Source organism: Bufo bufo, chromosome 2 (assembly GCF_905171765.1).
Source record: "Bufo bufo chromosome 2, aBufBuf1.1, whole genome shotgun sequence".
Lineage (NCBI taxonomy): Eukaryota > Metazoa > Chordata > Amphibia > Anura > Bufonidae > Bufo > Bufo bufo.
This window is the reverse complement of record NC_053390.1, coordinates 19,235,489-19,259,714: the sequence shown is the minus strand read 5'-3', so window position 1 is coordinate 19,259,714 and position 24,226 is coordinate 19,235,489. Positions and strand designations below refer to the sequence as shown.

The window sequence follows — 24,226 nt, the reverse complement described above, 5'->3', positions numbered from 1 at the left end:
AAAATAATTAGGACTATGAGAAGGCGGAAATGGAAAATCCAAGGGTTCTGAAGGGGTTAATATTCGCCCCACAAAACACATTGACATTCCCCCCCACCTTGGTCTTATAGAGCGAAAAGTACGGTATTTGGGGGGCATTGGTGAGTACAGCGGGCACATGATGGGCAAGATGATTGAAAAGTGAGAAATCTAAGTTGTCTTTCTGGCAAACTCTGCAGCCCCTATGACGGATCTCAATACCGGAAAACTGGTGTGAAAGTAGCCTAAATCCCATCTTCTCAGAAATGGTCCTATTACACCTGGAGATTCTGCAGGCGATTATCAGGAGGGAAGCATGTCTTCCCGGCAATCTCCTGCTCGTTAATGGAGGAGACACATTTACATGCAGTGATCTCCTCCACAGTATGGGGAGCAGTGATCACTAACGTCATCGCTCACCCCCATACTGAAGCTTTCCGTCTTAGCAATTACCTGGCTGGGAGTAGGGGTGATCGCTCGTCTCTATACTTAGACCCACGTTCTCATCCTGAAACCCCAGTCCCTGAAAGTGATCCTGAACAGCTCTCTATAGAGTATCTTACCTCACACAGAATTAGGGTTGCCACCCGTCCGGGATTGACCCGGACAGTCCGGGTTTGTAATCCTGTGTCCGGGTACAAGCCTTTCTTAGACCGGGGCACAGGATTATTCATTCAAAGTAAACTGCAGTGTGTGTGGACGGACGTCCGACCAAGACTCCGATGATCCGATCGCATATTTAAGCGGTCACTCACTGCGGCGGCCGGGTGATCAGCTGAGCGCAGCGCTCCCGAGCCTCCCTCCTCTAGTCTACACTACAGTGATGCCAGGCAGCGCAGCGGTTCACTCACTGCGGCGGCCGGGTGATCAGCTGAGCGCAGCGCTCCCGAGCCTCCCTCCTCTAGTCTACATTACAGTGATGCCAGGCAGCGCAGCGGTTCACTCACTGTTCAGTCTCCGGACTCCTCGCTCCTCCCCTCCCTCCTTCTCTCTGATAAGGAAGTCAGGTCCACACAGGAAGTGACATCAGAGAGAGAGGCAGGGAGGGAGAATTGTAATCATTCTTCTTCTCCAGACTCCAGCCCAGCTCCAGCAGCCTGCCCAAGTAGTGCCCAGCCCAGTGCCCTGCCTGAAGAGTGGGTTTTCAACCTGTGTGTGACCAAGACAGTCCTGACACCTGTCCTAGGCACTTCTAAAAAGGTATATAAAACATTTGAAGTGTGTAATGTAACAGTGTTTAAAGGGTTTCTACCACCAGAAATACCGTTATGTAGCTGACTGATATAGCGATGCGCCAATGTCCGCACTACATAACAGTATGTTTCTAACATTAGTCCCTGCAGCCGTTTTTTCAAAAAAAAAAAAGCACTTTTATTATATGCTAATGAGCCTCTAGGTGCTATGTGGGCGTAAAATCAGCACCTAGAGGCTCCGTCCACTCACCCATTATCCCGCCCAGCTCCTCTTGATTGATGTGACGGTTCGCTGCAGTGTTGACAAAATCCCGCGCCTGCGCCGTTCACTATGTCTTCGGCACAAGCGCAGTGAGTGAAGGCCGCTCTCCTGATGCCGGCTTCCTCACTGTGACGTTGTCGGCGCAAGCGCAGTGAGGAATCCGGCACCAGGATCGCATCATTCACTCACTGCGCCTGCGCCGAAGACAGAAGTGAACAGCACAGGCGCGGGATTTCGCCATCGATGCAGGGAACAGTGGCATCAATCAAGAGGAGCGGGGCGGGCACAACACTGGACCTGGGCGGCATAATGGGTGCTGATTTTACACCCACATAGCACCTAGAGGCTCATTAGCATATCATAAAAGTGCTTTTTTAACAAAAACGTCTGCAGGGACTAATGTTAGAAACATACTGTTATGTAGTGCTGACATGGGCGCATCGCTATATCAGTCAGCTACATAACGGTATTTCTGGTGGTAGAAACCCTTTAAACAGGTTTCTGAATCTGTCAATCATCAGAAAAAACGTTACGTTATGTAGCGATGGGCTGATGTCAGCAGTACATAACAGTGAGCTTTATAACCCCCTGCCGCCGCCGTTCTCTTAAAATAAAGACTTATAATATGCTAATGAGCCTCTTCAGGGGCGTAACGATCGCGGTGTGACAGTGACCAGGGGTGGAGGAGGGATATGGGCGTGGCTGGAGGCGGGACATGGGTGGGGCCTGGAAGGGGGCCCTCCCTCCCTTCTGTTCGGGTTTGGCTTGAAGAAAAGGTGGCAACCTCACACAGAATACACCTCCATGACCACACACAGCTCTCCATTCCGCTCACAAACTACAATCCAAAGGCCCTGGACTGACATATCCGGCTCAGAGACACAACCACACAGCCCTATACATCCTGTTATCACACTGTCTGTACAGCAGTGGGGGGCTCCTCCGCGTCTGAACAGGACCCGGCGCTGGAGCGCTCTTTACCATGTGCCCCTTCTCTCACACAGACCTGACATAAGATTTACACCATTGTCTGCACCCCACACCCACCGACCGCTGCTCAGGCCTCTCCGGCGAACTGTTCCCAAGGTACAGACAGTACTGCCCCCCCCAGCACACAGATCGCCATCTCTGCCCATCTGGCCCACTACCCATAGCTCTCCCCAATATAAGTAGCAGCAAAGTCACGTGACCACTGACATCACACCTTACTTCCCATGAAGACCCTCACCGAAAATCTGCCCCTCATGTCCCCAGAATACACCACATCCCCCCCTCACAGATTTACACCCCATAAAGGTCTCCCACCCTCGGTTCTGCACCCTCATTTCCCCAGAATACACCCGGATCTGTACTATAAACCCTGTAATTGCACCAGACTCCACTCCACTTAAAGGGAACCTGTCACCGGGATTTTGTGTATAGAGCTGAGGACATGGGTTGCTAGATGGCCGCTAGCACATCCGCAATACCCAGTCCCCATAGCTCTGTGTGCTTTTATTGTGTAAAAAACCCGATTTGATACATATGCAAATTAACCTGAGATGAGTCCTGTCCCTGAGATGAGTCACATACAGGATTCATCTCAGGTTAATTTGCATATTTATCAAATCGGTTTTTATACACAATAAAAGCACACAGAGCTATGGGGACTGGGTATAGCGGATGTGCTAGCGGCCATCTAGCAACCCATGTCCTCAGCTCTATACACAAAATCCCGGTGACAGGTTCCCTTTAACCCCACGGCCCCTGAGTGCTCCTCCACCTGCCCCTCATATATGAGCTCCATATGCCGCCCCTCATGAAGCTCTGTGTCCTCCAGGACTGCAGCACATCCCCCCTCACTGGGCTCCTTACACACAGCCCCTCCTCCTTCCACAAGCTGCTGGGTTTGTCATGTGACCATGAAGGAGCATGTGACCAGTGACGTCACAGACCTCCTTCTAACAACTCCATTCTAGCATCTACCAGTGCAGATACTGGGTAGGTCCTTCATCACCTCTTATACTCCCCACCACTGAGCCCCGCCCCCTACACAGATCACATGACAGTGACGTCATCCCAGTTCCTTCACCACACCCTCTCTCCACTGCTGAGCTCCGCCCCCTGCATGGATCACATGACAGTGACGTCACCCAGGTCCTTCAGCTCTGGCAGTGCAGCAGATACTGGGCAGGTCCTGGTCGGTAGTCAGGGCTCTTGTTCTCTCTGGTATCAGCCATTCCTCCAGCCTGCAGGTAAGATGAGCTGTGAGGAGACAGTGTGGTGGAGAGCTCAGACATGTCACCTCTGGAGATTCTCCTCCATTACACACAAGGAATCCTTCTCCGCTCCTCAGCTTAGTATGATGGGGGAGGAGTAGTGGGGATAGTGGGGGTTGTCATCATTCGCTGGCCCCTGACTGTCCTGGTGAGGGGCCCCTGCCTCCAGGAGGAGAATGAAAGGAGCGGGGCCCGGCCTGAGCTCAGCTCTCTCCAGTCTCTTCTCTAGGAGTTCTGGACACAGCTGAGCACAGCCCAGAGGTGGGACCTGCATCTATCAGACATTTATCTCCTGTGGAGCCACCAGAGATCTCCATGTTGGGGCCCCTGGAATCCATGTGGTGGGGGATCTGAGAAGCGGGGCCCCTCCAGGCTCAGGAAGTGCGGTTCTGGAGGTGACATCTGGTCTTGTCCCCTGAATAATTTCCTCTCCTCTTCTCATAAAGGCGCCTGCAGTACTAGAAGCCTCCAGCTCCTCCAGTTCTCTCCTCTTCTCCTGAATGACCACCAAGGATGGACAGGAAGGAGATCAGCAGAAGAATATTAGACCTCACCTTGGAGATCATCTCCCTGCTGAGCGGAGAGGTAAACTTTTCTAGATTTCTCTCCTCTGTATTGTGTTCTGTAACAAGTCAGACATCGGTAAGGAGAATCCATCATAGGAAGTGAAAGGAAGAGTCCAGGGTCCTGGAGAACGGCCTTCAGACCTTCCAAGTGACGGAGAACCTGAATATCAGCCCCCAGTATGGTGAGTGATGTATCATGTGACCAGTGACCAATAGTCATGTTGTAGGAGCCATGAGAAGGTAAGTAGGCACGTTGTACCAGGAGGAGAGGGCCGGAGGAGAGCACATGGCCCCTGAAGGTTTTATTCCCTAAGTGTCTCTCTCCATCTACAGGAGTACACAATAGTGAAGAAGACATCGGGGGACTGTGTGACTCCCATCATCCATCTCCAGGAGTCAGGAGGGCGGAGCAGGACCCCTCACCCCATCACACAGCCTCCCCCTCACCCCCTGATACATGAGCAGAAGATCCTAGAGCTCACCCACAAGATGATGGAGCTGCTGACTGGAGAGGTGACACTGCTGGGAATGCTGGGAAATTCTCCAGTAACAGCACTGGAGGGGTCTGGGTGATGACGGTGTCATTGTGTTGTCAGGTTCCTATAAGGTGTCAGGACGTCACTGTCTATTTCTCCATGGAGGAGTGGGAGTATATAGAAGGACACAAGGATCTGTTCAAGGAGGCCATGATGGAGGAGCACCAGCCTCTTATATCACAGGGTAAGACCCGTCATGTGCAGTGTATACACGTGTGTGCAGTGACATGTAATGGAGGAGCACCAGCCTCTTATATCACAAGGTAAGACCCGTCATGTGCAGTGTATACACGTGTGTGCAGTGACATGTAATGGAGGAGCTCCAGCCTCTTATATCACAAGGTAAGAGCCGTCATGTGCAGTGTATACACGTGTGTGCAGTGACATGTAATGGAGGAGCACCAGCCTCTTATATCACAGGGTAAGAGCCGTCATGTGCAGTGTATACACGTGTGTGCAATGACATGTAATGGAGGAGCACCAGCCTCTTATATCACAAGGTAAGAGCCGTCATGTGCAGTGTATACACGTGTGTGCAGTGACATGTAATGGAGGAGCACCAGCCTCTTATATCACAAGGTAAGACCTGTCATGTGCAGTGTATACACGTGTGTGCAGTGACATGTAATGGAGGAGCACCAGCCTCTTATATCACAAGGTAAGAGCCGTCATGTGCAGTGTATACACGTGTGTGCAGTGACATGTAATGGAGGAGCACCAGCCTCTTATATCACAAGGTAAGAGCCGTCATGTGCAGTGTATACACGTGTGTGCAGTGACATGTAATGGAGGAGCACCAGCCTCTTATATCACAAGGTAAGAGCCGTCATGTGCAGTGTATACACGTGTGTTCAGTGACATGTAATGGAGGAGCACCAGCCTCTTATATTACAAGGTAAGAGCCGTCATGTGCAGTGTATACACGTGTGTGCAGTGACATGTAATGGAGGAGCACCAGCCTCTTATATCACAAGGTAAGAGCCGTCATGTGCAGTGTATACACGTGTGTGCAGTGACATGTACAGACGTGGTGTGAACAAGGCCTTACACTGACGATCTCTGCCCTCCCCCACCCCCACAATAGATGGCTGCTCTATAATACACGGCATCTGCAGTACTTGGAGAAGACAGAGGTGTCAGTGCTACAGTCCTATAGTAACACGTGGTGCACAGATCCCCGGTGCCATGTGTTACTATGGTAACAGCCCCCAGCTATTCAGCAGTGACCTGCAGGGGGCAGTCCAGGGGCTTCTATAAGGAGCGGCCAGGTCCTGTCTACATGAGTGTGGAGAAGCTCGGGTTCTGCTCGGTCTCAGAACCTATTATCACTGCGCTGTAACTCCATGCTGGGGTCAGTCCAGTGACCTGGCGCTAAGATCGGAGACCTGGGGGCCATTGTCAGGTGGTGAGATGTCAGGATTCAGCGTCTCATACTATGGAGCACATTAGCTGAGAGGACGGTTTATGTTTCCTGTAGTGACTAGCGTTGAGTGAACCCGAACTGTAAAGTTCGAAGTTCGTACCGAACTTTAGGATTTTTGGACCCCGAACCCGAACATTTCAGTAAAAGTTCGGGTTCGGTGTTCGGCGATTTCTTGGCGTTTTTTGAAAGGCTGTAGCATGTGACCCAGCCTCTATATTAGGCAAAATACACAATTTTACAGCCCTTGCTGCATCTGCACGTGTGAAATTCAAGCGTTATATACTGCTGTCATATTCTTTTGGTGAAATACTTAATATTGCAGCCCTTGCTGCATCAGTGATTGTTAAAAACAAGTTTGAAATACTTTAATAATTTTCGGATTTGAAAAAACACCCATTTTTGGCAATAACCTTCATTTTGGGCCTCTGCCGCATTAGTCAGTGTGCAATTTAAGCTAGAAATACAGCTATAATTTTCTGGGTTTTAAAAAACACCCTTTTTGTGCAAAATACACAATTTTACAGCCCTTGTTGCATCTGCACGTGTGAAATTCAAGCGTTATATACAGCTTTCATATTCTGTTATTTTAAAAAAACGCCCATTTTGGACAAAAAACTTAATTTTGCAGCCTTTGCTGCATATGATATTGTGAGATGCATCCTTTAGATACTGTGGTTCTATTCTGCTATTAATAAAACAACCAATTTGGGCAAAAATCTTTAATTGCGGCCTAGTCTGCATCTGTTCGTGTGAGATACACACTTTAGATACTGTGGTTCTATTCTGTTATTTGAAAAACAGCGATTTTGGGCATAAATCTTTAATTGCGGCCTAGTCTGGATCTGTACATGTGAGATACACCCTTTACATACTGTTGTTCTAGTCTGCTTATAGTTAAACACCCATTTAGGGCAAGATCCTAAATTTGAGAAATATGAGGAGAGCGTCAAATAAGGGACGTGCCCAGGTCGTGGTGCTGCTGGTGGAGCTCCTGTTGCAGGGAGAGGACGTGGTTGATCTGTGCCAACTACACGCACAAGTGAAACCCCTTCCTCAAGTGCGAGTAGGCGACAGAACCTGCAGTGGTATTTGGTCGGGCCTAATGCGGCTCTACGAATGGTGAGGCCTGAACAAATACAGGCGATAGTAGATTGGGTTGCTGATAGTGGATCCAGTTCCTTCACATTGTCTCCCACCCAGTCTCCTGCTGAAAGACCACAGTTGGCACCTGCAGCCGATGTCCATCAGTCTTTCACCTCACCCCCTTGCAAATCAGCCAAGCAGTCTGAGCCCAAGTCATGCAGCAGTCTCTTCTGATTTTTGATGACTCTGTTAGCAGGGTTTCCCAGGGCCATCCACCTAGCCCTGCCCCAGAAGTGGAAGAGATTGAGTGCACCGATGCCCAACCACTTATGTTTCAAGATGAGTACATGGGAGGACCATCGCAGCACATCTCGGATGATGACGAAACATAGGTGCCAACTGCTGGGGCTTTCGAAAGTGTGCAGACTGACAAGGAGGGCAGAGGTGAAGACTGGGTGAAAGATGATGTGGCGGACGATGAGGTCCTCGACCCCACATGGAATCAAGGTCATGCGAGTGACCTGTTTAGTTCGGAGGAAGAGGCGGTGGTCGCACAGAGCCTTCAGCACAGCAGAAGAGGGAGCAGGGTGCAAAAGCGGAGCGGCCGTCCCCTAGACAGTACGCCTGCTACTGCCCACCTGCCCACCGCAGCAAGGGACCGAGCACACCAAAGCCAGCTCCAAGGAGTTCCCTGGCGTGGCAGTTCTTCAGACAATTTGCTGACGACAAGACACGAGTGGTTTGCACGCTGTGCAGTCAGTGCCTGAAGCGAGGCATAAACGTTCTCAACCTGAGCACAACCTGCATGACCAGGCATCGAAGTGCAAAGCATGAGCTGCAGTGGAGTAGACACCTCAAAAACCAAGAAAGGTCTCTGGCTCCTCCTGCTTCCTCTTTGGTTGCAGTCTCGTCCTCTTGATCCACCTCTGGAGTGACAGTGCCACCTGCCACCCCACAAACAGAGGATCTGCCAGACACACCACCACCTGGGTCACCAAGCATCTCCACAATGTCCCACGGAAGCGTTCAGATCTCCATCTCCCAAACACTGGAGCAGAAGAGGAAGTACCCCCTACCCACCCGCGATCCCTGGCCGTGAATGCCAACATTTCAAAATGACTGGCCTTTGAAATGCTGTCATTCCGTCTGGTGGAGACGGAGAGTTTTAAAAGCCTTATGGCGGTGGCTGTCCCACAGTACGTCGTGCCCAGCCGCCACTACTTTTCTAGGCGTGCCATCCCTTCCCTGCACAACCAAGTGGGGGACAAAATCAGGTGTGCACTGCGCAACGCCATCTGTGGCAAGGTGCACCTGACTACGGATACGTAGACCAGTAAGCACAGTCAGGGCCGTTATATCTCCATAACAGCACACTGGGTAAATGCAGTGGCTGCTGGGCCTGAGTTGGACAGCAGTTTGGCGCATGTCCTTCCACCACCGAGGGCACTTCAGTTTACCTCCTGTTGCTTCCTCCTCCTACTCCGCTTCCTCTACCGCCTCCTCATCCAGTCAGAGTAACACCTTCACCACCAACTTCAGCACAGCCAGGGGTAAACGACAGCAGGCAGTTTTAAAACTTATCTGTTTGGAGGACAAACCCCACACCACGCAAGAGCTGTGGACGGGCCTTGAACAACAGACCGATAAGTGGTTTGGTGCCAGTGAGCCTCAAGCCCGGCCTGGTGGTGTGCGATAATGGGCGAAATCTCGTAGCAGCTCTGGGACTAGCCGATTTGACGCACATCCCTTGCCTGGCGCATGTGCTGAATTTAGTGGTGCAGAGATTCCTTAAAAATTACCCCGATATGTCAGAGCTGCTGCATAAAGTGCGGTTCGTCTGTGCACGCTTTCGGCGTTCTCGCCCTGCTGCTGCTTGCCTGTCAGCGCTGCAGCGTAACTTCGGCCTTCCCGCTCACTGCCTCATATGCAACGTGCCCACGAGGTGGAACTCCACCTTGCACATGCTGGCCAGACTGTGCGAGCAGCAGCAGGCGATAGTGGACTTTCAGCTGCAGCACGCACGGGTGAGTCGCTCTGCGGAACAGCACCACTTCACCACCAATGACTGGGCCTCCATGCGAGACCTGTGTTCCTTGTTGCGCTGTTTCAAGTATTTCACCAACATGGCCAGTGCCGATAACGCCGTTCTTAGCGTTACAATCCCACTTCTATGCCTCCTTGAAAAAACGCTGCTGGCAATGATGGAAGAGGATGTGGCACAGGAGGAGGAGGAAGAGGGATCATTTCGTAGGGTTTCTGGTCAGTCATTCACAAGTGGCTCCGAGGGTGGGTTCCTGCACCCAAAAATGCCAGGTACACAATTGTCCAACCAGGGCACAGTTCTGGAGGCTGATGAGGAGGAGATGGAGGAGGAGGAGGAGGAGGAACCTTGTTTAAAGCAGGGTGGCACCCAGACCAGGTCATGGCCATCACTGGTGCGTGGTTGGGGGGATACAGAGGACACAGACGATACACTTCCCACAGAGGACAGCTTTTCGTTGCCTCTGGGCAGCCTGGCACACATAAGCAATTACATGCTGCAGTGTGTCTGCAACGACCGCCGAGTTGCCCACATTCTAACTTGTGCTGATTACTGGGTGGCCATGCTGCTGGATCCCTGTTACAAGGACAACGTACCGTCCTTAATTCCCTTACTGGAGCGTGATCGTAAGATGCGCGAGTAAAAGCTCACGCTGGTAGACGCGCTGCTGGTGGCATTCCCACCTGACAGCAGGGGCACAGTGGAAGCATAAGGCAAAGGAAGTGGTCACCAACGCAGCTGGGGCACCGCCAGCACCTCAGAAGGCAGGGTTAGCATGGCCGAAATGTGGAATAGCTTTGTCAGTACGCCACAACAACCAGAACCTCCAGCTGATATGGAACGTCTTAGCAGGAGGCAGCATTTCACCAACATGGTGGAGCAGTATGTGTGCACACGCCTATAGGTACTGAATGACGGGTCTGCCTCCTTCAACTTCTGGATCTCCAGATTGGGCACATGGCCTGAGCTTGCCCTTTACGCCTTGGAGGTTCTGGCCTGCCCTGCAGCCAGTGTATTATCTGAACGTGTGTTTAGCACTGCAGGGGGCGTTATCACAGACAAGAGCAGCCGCCTGTCCACAGCCAACGTGGACAAGCTCACGTTCATTAAAATGAACCAGGCATGGATCCCACAGGACTTGTCCGTACCTTGTGCAGAATAGACATGTATACCGGCCTTAACCAGCCATTGCTATACTACAGTGCAATTGCTCATTCTTGTATTTTGGATATTTCACACTCTTTTAGAGTGTAGACAAAAAAATCACAGAAAAAACTAAGATAAAAACATCCTGCACGGTATGATATACAAATCTGCGGATGTCACTAGCCATATTATTTAAGAAAATCACAGAAATAAGATAATAATACACTTAGTAAAGTAGATGCAAGCATTATATAAGGAAAAAGTCCTCACTCTGATATGATAATATCTGAGACACTTAGCCATATTTTGATCAAAACACATCTGAGCCCGCCTACCAAGCGCCAAGGTGGTCTTAGGTCAGGCGGGTCCTACGCTAAACCTACCTAAGCCATTGGGCTTCTATGTTCAGAAGCGCAGACGCCGTACATATGGTGTGCTGCTCCTAGTCACCTCCATGTGCATCAAGCAACCAATGGGAGGAGAAGCAAGCACACCTATATGTACCACCTAATCAAGGTACTCTATTGGATAGGAACCTTCAAGTGTGAATGTGCACCTATTTTATCTTGGGAGTAGCATTCCTCTGCACTTTTGCCCTTCTTATCAAATAGAGCGCCTTGATTAGGTGGTACATATAGGTGTGCTCCTCCTCCTCCCATTGGTTGCTTGACGCACATGGAGGTGACTCGGAGCAGCACACCATATGTGCAGCGTCTGCGCTCCTGAACATAGAAGCCCAATGGCTTAGGTAGGTTTAGCGTAGGACCCGCCTGACCTGAGACCACCTTGGCGCTTGGTAGGCGGGCTCAGATGTGTTTTTATCAAAATATATTGGCTAAGTGTCTGAGATATTATCTCATATCAGAGTGAGGACTTTTTCCATATATAATGCTTGCATCTACTTTACTAAGTGCATTATTATCTTATTTCTGTGATTTTCTTTTGGATTTTTTTTATTAGGGTACACTAATAAAAAAAATAATAATAATTAAAACCAAAAACCAGTGTTTGCTACCTCGTCCTCCTCCACCCCTGCTTCCACCTACACCGCTATGTCCACCGCTTCATCAGACTTCTCCATATGGACCTCCACCTCATAAATTATTATTATTTTTTTTTATTTGTACGTATTTTATTTTATGTCATTTCACTAATCTGTTACATTTTCGGGTGACATTCACCCATTTTTGGGTGTGATATACAACTGCTATACCTAGTAGACAGGTAAAAAATGATCACTAATTTGTCTGTTAAATTTTGGGGTGAAATTAACCAATTTTTGCCTATGATAGACCCCTGCTCTACCTAGTAGACAGGTTAATAAATTTCACAAATTTTTCTGTTACATTCTTGGGTTGACATTTTACAATTTTGGACGTGAATAAACCCCTGCTCTGCATAGGTGACAGGGACCGAAATTTTTAAAAATAATCTGTTCCATTGGTGGATGATATTAACCCATTTCTGGCGATGAAAAACCCCTACTCTGCATAGTTGACAGGGACTTAAATTTCTAAAATTCGTCTTTAATTGGCCCTTTCCTTCGATCCTTCTGCTTTAATAACTTTTCCCATATTTCCGCTCGATCAAAATTACATTTCATCTATTTATCTCCCTTGGATGTGGTCTCTCTTTCCCACGCTCCCTCTCTGGCGTGGAACCCTGATTCACCGATAACCGTGATCAACATGGTAGGCTCAGAAAAGAACATCAAAAGTTAATAGAGAAGATATCCAAATGGATGGTGGACGTCACAGGGACGTGGGATCAGGTAGAAGTTATCTAGAGTCAACAAAGCGGCAGCAGGGTCTCTCCTGTCTAAAGTTTCCTAATCCAAAATACCGCAGTGACATTCCCTGTAATTTTTTAGTAATCATTCAAATAACGGCATCTTAAGAGTCCTGTATTGTTATTTATCGTCACTACCTCCCCGAGTCGGGAGTGGGTAATTGCCGCGCACCCCCTCCTTTCCTTCAATTCTTCTGTTTTAATAGCTTCTCCCACATTTCCGCTCAATCACAATTAAATTTCATGCATGTGGTCTCTCTTTCTCACGCTCCCTCTCCGGGGTGGAACCCTGATTCGCCGCTAACCGTGATCAACATGGTAGGCGCAGAAAAGAACATCGGAAGTTGATAGAGCAGATATACAATTGGATCGTGATCATCACGGGGACGTGCGACATGGTGGGGCAGTATATTTGCACGCCTACACGAACTGACTGATGGTTCTGCCCCCTGCAACTTCTGGGTCTCCAAATTGGGCACATGGCCTGAGCTTGCCCTTTACGGCTTGGAGGTGCTGGCCTGCCCTGCAGCCAGTGTATTGTCTGAACATGTGTTTAGCATGACTGGAGGGGGTTATCACAGGTTATATTTCCCAATGTTTTGGGGTGTACCCTAATAAATAAATAAAAATTTAAACTACAAAGCAGTGTAGGCTACCTCCTCCTCATCCACTGCCGCTTCCACCTACACTGCCACATCCACCGCCTTCTCAACCTCCTACTCCATATGGACCTTGTCCTCCTAGATCAAGATTATTATTTTTTGTTTTTACATATTTTATGTTATTTAAAGTCATTTCCCTATCCACATGCCATGCTCTTAACAACATTTTGACGCCATTTGCAGCCCTCTAGCCCTTTCCATGACATTTTTACAGCCATTTTAGTGCTCAAACATCCAGGTGTCCGCTCAACTCTAATAGTGACCACAACACAACAGCTCGCAGAACATCTGAGGAGATCCGACTATTGATGGCAGTTTATATGATGTTATGTTTATACTCAAAGACCTGGGTTATATCTGATTACTGATGAGAGTGATCACCATGTCTCACCTTGATGTCCATGACCACATCATAGTCTCCATACTGGCCAGCAAAGAGGAACCTCCGGGATCTGAATTATGGAGCTCCAAGTCTTCTGTACATTTGAAGGGGTTTTCTGACATTTTTATACTGATGACCTATCCTCACTATAGAAGGTCATCTGTCTGATCAGCAGGGGTCAGACACCGGGGACCCTCACCGATCAGCTTTTTGAGGAGGCAGCGACGCTCCTATCACCACCGCATCCTCCGCAGAGCTCACCCAGCATAGCGCTGCACATTGTATAGTGGTTGTGCTTGGTATCACAGTGTCATGCCCTGCTCGGACGGTGTGCGGAGGTCTGTCAGATTGGCTGCACGTGTCTAACCATTTGTTTTGTTTTGGAATCCTGCTGGATCCGCCTTCCTTCTGGTGCTCTGGGTGGGGTCATTGGCTTAAATTGCCTTCACTCCCAGAGGGCCGTGCGGGTTATACAATTCAGTCTGGTCTTGGATTCAAGGAAGGAAGGATTGTCTGTTCCAGCTCAGAAGTTTGGTTTCTGTTTTTGTTTTTGCGGTTGTGGCGAAACCAACCTCGCCACTGGGTTTCGGAGGGGCCTGGCTACCAGCCTCTTGCCTCAGGATTATGGCCCATACTAACTTTAAAGGAGCCGACAGACCGGCCGCACAGCTTAAATCTGTCTTTGCAATTGTATTTTGTTATGTGAGGGTACCCAGATAGCTAATTTTATTGTATTTGTGTATTCTGAGTGCCATTCACCTAATGATATGCACTCAGACTTGAGCTATCTGGGAATATGTTAAATGTCTGTGTTTGCTGTGGGGGTGTGACATTGTGTGTTTGGGTGGTGATTTCTGTCCTGTTGTCTCCACATGTGTATGGGCGATTTCCCTTTGTCTTGAGAGATAATTGGATTACTCCTCGGGTGTCTCCAGGGCAGAGAGGAGGAAACCATGATGCATTGTGGGGATGTATTGTGTCTGTGTATCCTGCAGTGCTGCATATCTGTCCTGTGTCACAGTCTTCATTCTGGTCCCCTAGGGGCGTGTCCACCAGATGGGGACCTGCATAAATATGGGCGGGTAGCCCTCAATAAAGTGTTCCTGTTTTACCCTTTATCATGTTGAGGCTGATGTTTGGGTAACTGATCGACACTGGGGGATTGCTATACGCTGGGAGATTTGCTATACTCCCCTGGCTATAACTACTAGCTCTTTTAAGAGCTGTTCCTGCTCTCTGGTTTTAGGAGAGGTTCACCCACTGGAGCCTGGAGCCTTGTCGTAGGTCCAGGGTCGGTAGGAGACGGTGAGACCTCAACCAAGCTTCTGCGGTTCGTGGGGTCTGCAGTGCGTACGGTGTCAAGTGGAGTGCTTGGAGTCCTCGGAAAGCACTAGGAGCATCCATTCAACGGAGGTACCCGGTCGGGGTGCTAGGCGTTCCGTTACAGCGGTCTAGGCTGTTTGTGTGTCTTCTGCCCCTACTCCCCTTTCACCATCTCAGGGATTCTAGGTTGTTTGCAGTCCAGGCACGAGAACACATTATTCCTACCATCAAGGTCTGAATGTGGGCTTAGCAGCATATGGACAGAAGTCAGGGATATGCTAGGAGGTGACCATTCCCCAGCATCTCGCCTAGACACTTGTTTATTTGGTTGTCTGTATATCTGAGATCCTGTCCGCCGTGACACACAGCTCAGCCTCATTCACTTCAATAGGACTGAGCTCCTAGGCCATGTGACCGATGAACATGACCAGTGGCTTAGGTTACTCTACAAGGGTCCCGGGTGTCAGATCCTCACTGATCAGATACTGATGACCCATCCAGAAGATACTGCAACATGTCTGAGGTGGTGAGTTGTAACTCAGCTGCAGTTTTGTCATTCTCTTATGGTGCTCAGTGTTCCAGCAAAATTGACCCTCTTAAAACTTAACTTTTACTTAATTATCCTCATAAAATAATACCACGTCCTTGGTTCACCAGTGAATATCTGTGAAACAAATGATAATCAAAAAATAATAATAAATACTTATACAGGGTAACCAACCATTGATATGGTTATGATGGTTGGTGTACACAGGGCAGTGATGGGGAGTATTGGAGTGTCTATCCTATCCCTGCACTCACCCTTTGTAAAGCCTCAGCCCAGGGACGTCCCCTAGTGGTGGAGACTCCCTGTCCTCGAACCTGGACTGGCTGCCCTACGTACACCCTCCTCTCAATGACCAATATTCCGGTACCCCGTATAAAAGACGGGTATAACCTGTGTCACAGGTTAGTTCTCACCTGTATTGACAACAGCCCATGTAGATGGAAAGACAGAAAAACATATGGTGTGAAGGTGTAGGTCTCACCTATGGCACCATAAAAAAGCCCCTCAAAGGCGTCAAGATAACTATACGCTCCCAGGCTTATTAGAACAAAAACCCTGACGCGTTTCCCCTATTTTTAGGTTCATCAGGGGGTAAATAAACAGTCATGGGTAAACCGTCATAGTAGAATCAACATAATTATGATATACTTATGATACAGATGGAGGATGCAGGACCAGATAGCGCAGATACTGATAGGTGCAAGGGACCAAGGGGACCAATCAGATAAATCCCACCTGTAGATGGAAGGTAGAGATGTATCAGGGTAAAGAATTAATCCTATTTATAGTTCTATCCCCTACTTTTTATGACACTTAGCGTCAAACACGGTCATGTATATCAGGAGCCCATTCAGATAGGGACCAATAATGTGTCCAGAACTGTAAAGACATATATATATATATATATATATATATATATATATATATATATATATATATATAAAGCTCCATTGCAGACCAAAATTATATCTTGCCAAGTTCAATCAAAGGGTCCTTACTCACGCTCCCTTGTGCTCTGGTATCGTCCTGTTCCTCCAGATGATCACACACTACGTTGTTCACTTCCTTAAATACCCCCTTACCAGCTGTTTGAAATTGGCGCTTAGTGGAACGCCGAACAGTCACTTCCGGTCGCGAGGTGCTTCCTAATGCGTCACTTCCGGAAGTGACTGTTCGGCGTTCCACTAATCGCCAATTTCAAACAGCTGGTAAGGGGGTATTTAGGGAAGTGAACAACGTAGTGTGTGATCATCTGGAGGAACAGGACGATACCAGAGCGCAAGGGAGCGTGAGTAAGGACCCTTTGATTGAACTTGGCAAGATATAATTTTGGTCTGCAATGGAGCTTTATACACTGCTCAAAAAAATAAAGGGAACACTTAAACAACACAATGTAACTCCAAGTCAATCACACTTCTGTGAAATCAAACTGTCCACTTAGGAAGCAACACTGAGTGACAATCAATTTCACATTTGTATATCATATCGTGCAGGATGTTTTTATCTTAGTTTTTTCTGTGATTTTTTTGTCTATGTAATATTATTTATAGTCACATACTCCTGTATATAGTTCCTTAAGATTCCTTCAAACATTTTTCCCACAACAGAAGTTTAACTAACTGGTCTATAATTGCCTGTGGAGGACCTTGATCCTTTTTTGAATATGAGCACCACGTTTGCCTTGCGCCAATCACTAGAGAATCCTTAAAAATTATAAACAGGGGCACAGCAATGACTGAACAGAGCTCTTTAAAGGGATTCTGTCATGAGATTTTACCCCTATAACCTAAACATATGCTCATGACCGGAGTAATAATAAGAATCCTAAGCTGGCCTTATTAAACTTCACTGTGGCTCTATTTGCCAAAAAAACTGGTTTTTATAACCTGTCAATCACTCACTTAAGGTGCCCAAGGGGAGGTCCGTTAATACAGGGTGCCCGGCCGCACCCCTCGCCGTCCGGTGCCCAGCGCCGCCTTCCCTAGCTCAGCGCCGCCTCCGCAATCCTATCCATCCCTCTGCCAGATCCTGCGCACTAGGCTCAGCCTGATGCGCCGCGGACTCCAGGCAGCGGCTTCGTCGAGCGAAGTGCGCATGCGCCGGCCTGATGCGCATGCGCACTTCGCTCAACAAAGCCGCTGCCAGGAGTCCGCAGCGCATCAGGCTGAGCCTAGTGCGCAGGCACGGGATCTGGCATTCCATTAAGCACTCGGGTGTAATCCATCTGGACCCAGAGTTTTGTTCACATTTACCCTATTTTATTTAACTTCTCTTGGGCCATATCTACAGTTAGCCAATTGAGCATATCACTGGATGTCCTAACAACCCTGGCGGCACAGATATCAGCTCCTTTCTCTTCTTTTGTATATACAGAGCTTAGTGTAATGGACCCAACAAGGGGCTGGAAACCTTTATTACAGGTTCTGATTGATGACCTCACTCTGTCTATTCCACTTCATCCTGAAGATGTCTATAAACCTGAGATCTTGGGACTGTGCAGCCATTAGGCTATACAGACCACATTGTCATGTCCATACACTTAGACTGAGATTTATGCTTTACCTCGTGGCACATTATTTTGTTAAATGCAGATGGTGGTCATGACCACACTCTCAGTTGATCAGAGTCTTAACCCTTAGAGGTCATAGCGATTTTCCATTTTTGTTTCTCACTCTGTGCCTTCCCAGTGTCTTTCTGTTCCTTAAGTGACATGCTCCTTTCAGTGTACCTCCTCCCCCGCTGCTGCTGTCTCACACAAGCTTAATCCAGGCTGCAGTAAAATAACAGCAGAAGGAATTACGAGCTGTAATTACACACTGATACTGCTGCTGGAGGAAGGAGGATCTCTCACTGCAGAACCTGGGAGACTGCATCTTGTACTGAGCAGTGTGTGTTTTCCAGCAGCAGGTACTGGACTTAATCATTATCCAAGTTAGGCCTCAAGACCTGTTTAAAATGTCGGACAGTGACTTATAGGATACCTACCTTACATCTGGTGGCATTAGAGGCAGAGCTGGTTTATACCATATATCCAATAATAACCTAATAGGAATGTTCTAGGTTTGTCCACTCCATAGTTTAAAAAATTATCACAAATTTAAATTTTTATTTTCACAGAGAATTCCAGTAAAAATATTAAGGGCAGTACTGCATTATCACTAAATTATAAAGAAGAAGATGAAGATGTCCTGCAGTGCTCTTCAGGAGAAAACCTAATTACCATTAATGTACACCCAGGACTAAACAGAACAGATCTATTCTATAATCCCCCTCATCATGAGGAACCTTCCCCTGACCAATTACAGATTGTTACCACAAATACAGGTCAGAAAGAGGATAAAAGGTTTCAGGGTGGTAAAGAGTGTACAGAACAATCAAGACTTTCTACACACAGAAGAATTCACACAGCAGAGCAGGAATGTGGGAAATGCTTTACAAGTAAATTAGATCTTATTATACATGAGAGACGTCAAACAGGAGAGAAACCATATTCATGTTTAGAATGTGGGAAATGCTTTACAAGTAAATCAAATCTTCTTATACATAGGAGAAGTCACACAGGAGAGAAACCATATTCATGTTCAGAATGTGGGAAATGTTTTATGACAAAATCGTATCTTGTTAAACATAATAAAATTCACACAGGAGACAAGCCATATTTTTGTTCAGAATGTGGGAAATATTTTGCACGTCAATCAAATCTTCTTCAACATAAGAGAATTCATACAGGAGAGAAACCATATTCATGTTCAGAATGTGGGAAATGTTTTACAAGTAAATCATATCTTGTTCAACATAATAGAATTCACACAGGAGAGAAGCCATATTTATGTTCAGAATGTGGGAAATGTTTTATAGGTAAATCAGATCTTCTTCAACATAAGAGAATTCATACAGGAGAGAAGCCGTATTCATGTTCAGAATGTGGGAAATGTTATACAAGTAAATCATATCTTGTTAAACATAATAGAATTCACACAGAGAAAGCATATTCATGTTCTGAATGTGGGAAATGTTTTACATATAAATCAAGTCTTGCTGAACATGTAAAAATTCATACCGGAGAGAAGCCATATTCATGTTCAGAATGTGAGAAATCTTTTACAGTTAAATCAAAACTTGTTACACATAAGAGAATTCACACAGGAGAGAAACCATATTCATGTTCAGAATGTGGGAAATGTTTTACAGATAAATCAAAACTTGTTACACATAAGAGAATTCACACAGGAGAGAGGCCATATTCATGTTCAGAATGTGAGAAATGTTTTACAGATAAATCAAAACTTGTTACACATAAGAGAATTCACACAGGAGAGAAACTATATTCATGTTCAGAATGTGGGAAATGTTTTATATATAAATCAGATCTTGTTAACCATAAGAGAATTCACACAGGAGAGAAGCCATATTCATGTTCAGAATGTGAGAAATGTTTTATAGATAAATCAAAACTTGTTACACATAAGAGAATTCACACAGGAGAGAAACCATATTCATGTTCAGAATGTGGGAAATGTTTTACATATAAATCAGATCTTGTTAACCATAAGAGAATTCACACAGGAGAGAGGCCATATTCATGTTCAGAATGTGAGAAATGTTTTATAAAAAAATCTGATCTTGTTAAACATAATAGAATTCACACAGGAGAGAAGCCATATTTATGTTCAGAATGTGGGAAATGTTTTATAGTTAAATCAAATCTTCTTCAACATAAGAGAATTCATACAGGAGAGAAGCCATATTCATGTTCAGAATGTCGGAAATGTTTTATGACAAAATCAGAACTTGTTAAACATAATAGAATTCACACAGGAGAGAAGCCATATTTATGTTCAGAATGTGGTAAAGGTTTTACCAAAAAATCATATCTTGTTACACATATGAGAATTCACAAAGGATAGAAGCTCAGAGTGTGAGAAATGTTTTACTACTAAAGAGAAACTTAAGAAGCATCAGAGAATTCACACATGAGAAAAGCTGTTTTGATGGAGGAGACACTTTGGGCTTTAAACATGGATTTAAAATAATATGTTTGAATATGGGAAATGTTACAAGATCAAAAAATTATTTTAGTTACAAAGGTTATCTATTGAGGTTTTAAGACCATACAGCTAATGATGTCACATTGAAATCGTCAAAGTGTATAATAAAATAAAATGAAACAATACAAAAAGAAAAAGTAAAATTATTGTGCAACATTCCACTAACAGTACAAATATAGGTACATGAAGAGGTAACTGGGTTCTGTATTTATGCAAGTCACCAGTCAGGGCTAGTACACTCACCTAAAGAATTATTAGGAACACCTGTTCTATTTCTCATTAATGCGATTATCTACTCAACCAATCGCATGGCAGTTGCTTCAATGCATGTAGGTGTCACGGCTGTATGTGAGCAACAAGAGCATACACAGTGGATTAGCTCCTGACCGGACCCAAACTAGGGAGGATAAAGGGTGACCCCTGTCAGACCCTAAAAGCTCTCCCTATGCTGCTAAGCACATGTCCGGATCCAGATGGTGGATCGAGACATGCCTGCGTACCTAAGGCTGATGACCACTGTAACCCCTACAATAGTGGAAGGGGCACGGCCACCGGTGCCCTGCTCAGTATATGGACGGAACCGGGGTCGCCTCGGATCCAGTCAGCAAACAAACAGAAACACACAATGTCTGCACACTTAACTGAAGGAGCTGCAGCAGCCGTGAAAACAGATCCAGAGTCAGCAGACAATATCCGAAGTACTTGCTTCAGCCGAACACAGGTCCAGTGAAAAGATATCACACAAGTGAAGATACTCAAGCGAGAGATACAGCTCAAATGAAAAGTATAATCCACACCCTACAAAGGAGGAGGGGTGATTTAAAGGCAGAGAAATCAAACACAGGAGGGACAGCTGGGAGGAAGGAAACAGAAAGTAAAGACCTCATCACAGGGGCGGAGAAACAGAGCAGAGAGAACTCCTCCAAGCTCTAGTAGTGACATCATCACAGGGGTGGAGAAACAGAGCTGTGAGAACGTCTCAAAGCTCTGGTAGTGACAGTAGGGTTGTGGTCCTGGTCAAGACAATCTCCTGAACTCCAAACTGAATGTCAGAATGGGAAAGAAAGGTGATTTAAGCAATTTTGAGCGTGGCATGGTTGTTGGTGCCAGACGGGCCGGTCTGAGTATTTCACAATCTGCTCAGTTACTGGGATTTTCACGCACAACCATTTCTAGGGTTTACAAAGAATGGTGTGAAAAGGGAAAAACATCCAGTATGCGGCAGTCCTGTGGGCGAAAATGCCTTGTTGATGTAGAGGTCAGAGGAGAATGGGCCGACTGATTCAAGCTGATAGAAGAGCAACGTTGACTGAAATAACCACTCGTTACAACCGAGGTATGCAGCAAAGCATTTGTGAAGCCACAACACGCACAACCTTGAGGCGGATGGGCTACAACAGCAGAAGACCCCACCGGGTACCACTCATCTCCACTACAAATAGGAAAAAGAGGCTACAATTTGCACAAGCTCACCAAAATTGGACTGTTGGAGACTGGAAAAATGGTTTCTTGAACATGACAATGAGTTCACTGTACTAAAATGGCCCCCACAGTCACCAGATCTCAACCCAATAGAGCAGGGATCGGCAACCTCCGGCACTCCAGCTGTTGTTAAACTACAACTCCCAGCATGCATACTTGCTCTGCTGTTCTCAGAATTCCCATAGTAATGGATGGAGCATGCTGGGAATGGTAGTTTCACAACAGCTGGAGTGCCGAAGGTTGCTGACCCCTGCAATAGAGCATCTTTGGGATGTGGTGGAACGGGAGCTTCGTGCCTTGGATGTGCATCCCTCAAATCTCCATCAACTGCAAGATGCTATCCTATCAATATGGGCCAACATTTCTAAAGAATGCTATCAGCACCTTGTTGAATCAATGCCATGTAGAATTAAGGCAAAAGGGGGTCCAACACCGTATTAGTATGGTGTTCCTAATAATTCTTTAGGTGAGTGTATATGTAGATGGTAAAATGGCATTATAAAAAAGGGTGCAAGTTATAAGGTAATACAATAGCAGAGATCAGGAGAATGGGAGAAGGACAACCAGGGCTCCCAGAACTTCTCAATAGCCGCAAACGTATCTGTGCAGATGGCATTTAGCCGTTCATATAGAAGTTTTCTATTGACTCTGTCCAGTACTACCTGGAAACTAAGTGAAGCTGAGCGCCATTTGAAAGCTACATGGATTCTAGCTGCTAAAAGTATATACTGTGATAGTTTAAATTTAGCATATATTAACCAAAAGGGTTTGTCCCCCAGGAGGCATAAGGGTAGAGACGTGGGATAGAGGCATCCCAACACTTAAGATAGTAGAGTGCAGATTCGGCTCCAGAATCTCCTAACAATTGGACAGGCCCACCATATGTGTAACATTGTGCCCCCCTCTGCATCCACGGAAGCACCTTAAAGAGACCTCAGGGTATAAGCGGTGTAATCTAGCTGGGACCCTAAGGTCTCTTCAAGGTGCTTCTGTGGATGCACCTTGTTACACATATGGTGGGCCTGTCCAATTGTTAGGAGATTCTGGAGCCGAATCTGCGTTCTACTATCTTCAGTGTTGGGATGCCTCTATCCCACGTCTCTACCCTTATGCCTCCTGGCGGACAAACCCTTTTGGTTAATATATGCTAAATTTAAACTATCACAGTATATACTGTAATATCTTTATTGATGTTTCTGCTAGAGTGGTTTGCCAAGATCCTGTATCGAGAGTCTGGGAGCACTGGTACTCCCTAGAAGTTGAGTATTCTACCCCCAAATCCTCCTCCCTTGCTTTCATATATGGCAGTTTAGATCCCTCCACTACACCATTAAGTGTCCCATTAATCCTAGATAATAGACCATGTTTGTACAAAGAATAAGTTACAGAGCGTTCAAAGGGTGTGAAATCAAAGGTGCCGTTAGATGTCAGAAGGGAGTGTAAGAAAGAAATTATCCAGTTAGCATTAAACATTTCCCTCATAGGGAGGTCGTATCTTTCCTTAAAAACAGCCAGCGAGATTAGTTTACCTATAACCGGGAACTTGTGTAAGGAGCAGAACTTATTGGATCTCCACCAATTAGACGCAGAGGATGTCCCCTTGTCACAGTCCTGGGGATAAATAGATGATGGGATAGATCTCTGTACTGACCCCTGATATATTTATACATATTAATTAGATCTCCCCTCAGTCGTCTTTTTTCTAAAGTGAATAACCCTAATTTTGATAATCTTTCTGGGTACTGTAGTTGCCCCATTCCAGTTATTACTTTAGTTGCCCTCCTCTGGACCTTCTCCAGCTCTGCTATGTCTGCCTTGTTTACAGGAGCCCAGAACTGTACACAGTACTCCATGTGTGGTCTGACTAGCGATTTGTAAAGTGGTAGGACTATGTTCTTATCACGGGCATCTATGCCCCTTCTGATGCAACCTATTATCTTATTGGCCTTGGCAGCAGCTGCCTGACACTGGTTTTTGCAGGTTAGTTTGCTGTTTATTAAAATTCCTAGATCCTTTTCCATGTCAGTGTTACCGAGTGTTTTATCATTTAGTATGTACAGTAGGTGTTTGTGACATTGTGTTTTCAGCACGACAGCGTCGCGCTGATACTCGGCGACGTGGTGCCGAGATCTCGCACTCACTGGGATAGCGACAGCACATCCCAGCAAGCGCGTCATAGAAGAGGCGGGAGATCCGACTTGGATTCCCGCCAATTCTACACGTGTGCGGCGTTTGTTATGAATCCTGAGGGGGAAGTCCCCGCCGGATTTTAAATAAAAATCCGGCCTGGGTCCCGCCCTCAGGAGCATACCGGGCCCTTAGGTCTGTTATGGGTTGTAAGGAGAGCCCCCCCTACGCCGAAAAAAACGGCGTAGGGGGTCCCCCTACAATCCATACCAGACCCGTATCCAAAGCACGCTACCCGGCCAGCCAGGAAGGGAGTGGGGACGAGCGAGCGCCCCCCCCCC

At 46.7% G+C, this 24,226-nt stretch overlaps 1 protein-coding gene across 2 annotated transcripts in view; it reads left to right on the top strand.

The window, feature by feature from the left end:
• Positions 1-4,968: 4,968 nt before the first annotated feature.
• LOC120991132 (gastrula zinc finger protein XlCGF26.1-like) overlaps positions 4,969-24,226 on the top strand; it is a 57,674-nt gene continuing 38,416 nt past the window's right edge. Inside the window, exons 1-3 of one of the 2 annotated variants that reach the window (XM_040420030.1) lie at positions 4,969-5,017; positions 18,346-20,082; positions 23,149-23,158. In XM_040420030.1, coding sequence (XP_040275964.1) covers positions 4,984-5,017; positions 18,346-20,082; positions 23,149-23,158 — 1,781 coding nt within the window. In that variant the 5' untranslated portion in view covers positions 4,969-4,983. Of the gene's footprint in view, positions 5,018-18,345; positions 20,083-20,130; positions 20,341-23,148; positions 23,159-24,226 lie in introns of those variants that run through there. The other variant, XM_040420029.1, reaches the window with a different exon arrangement.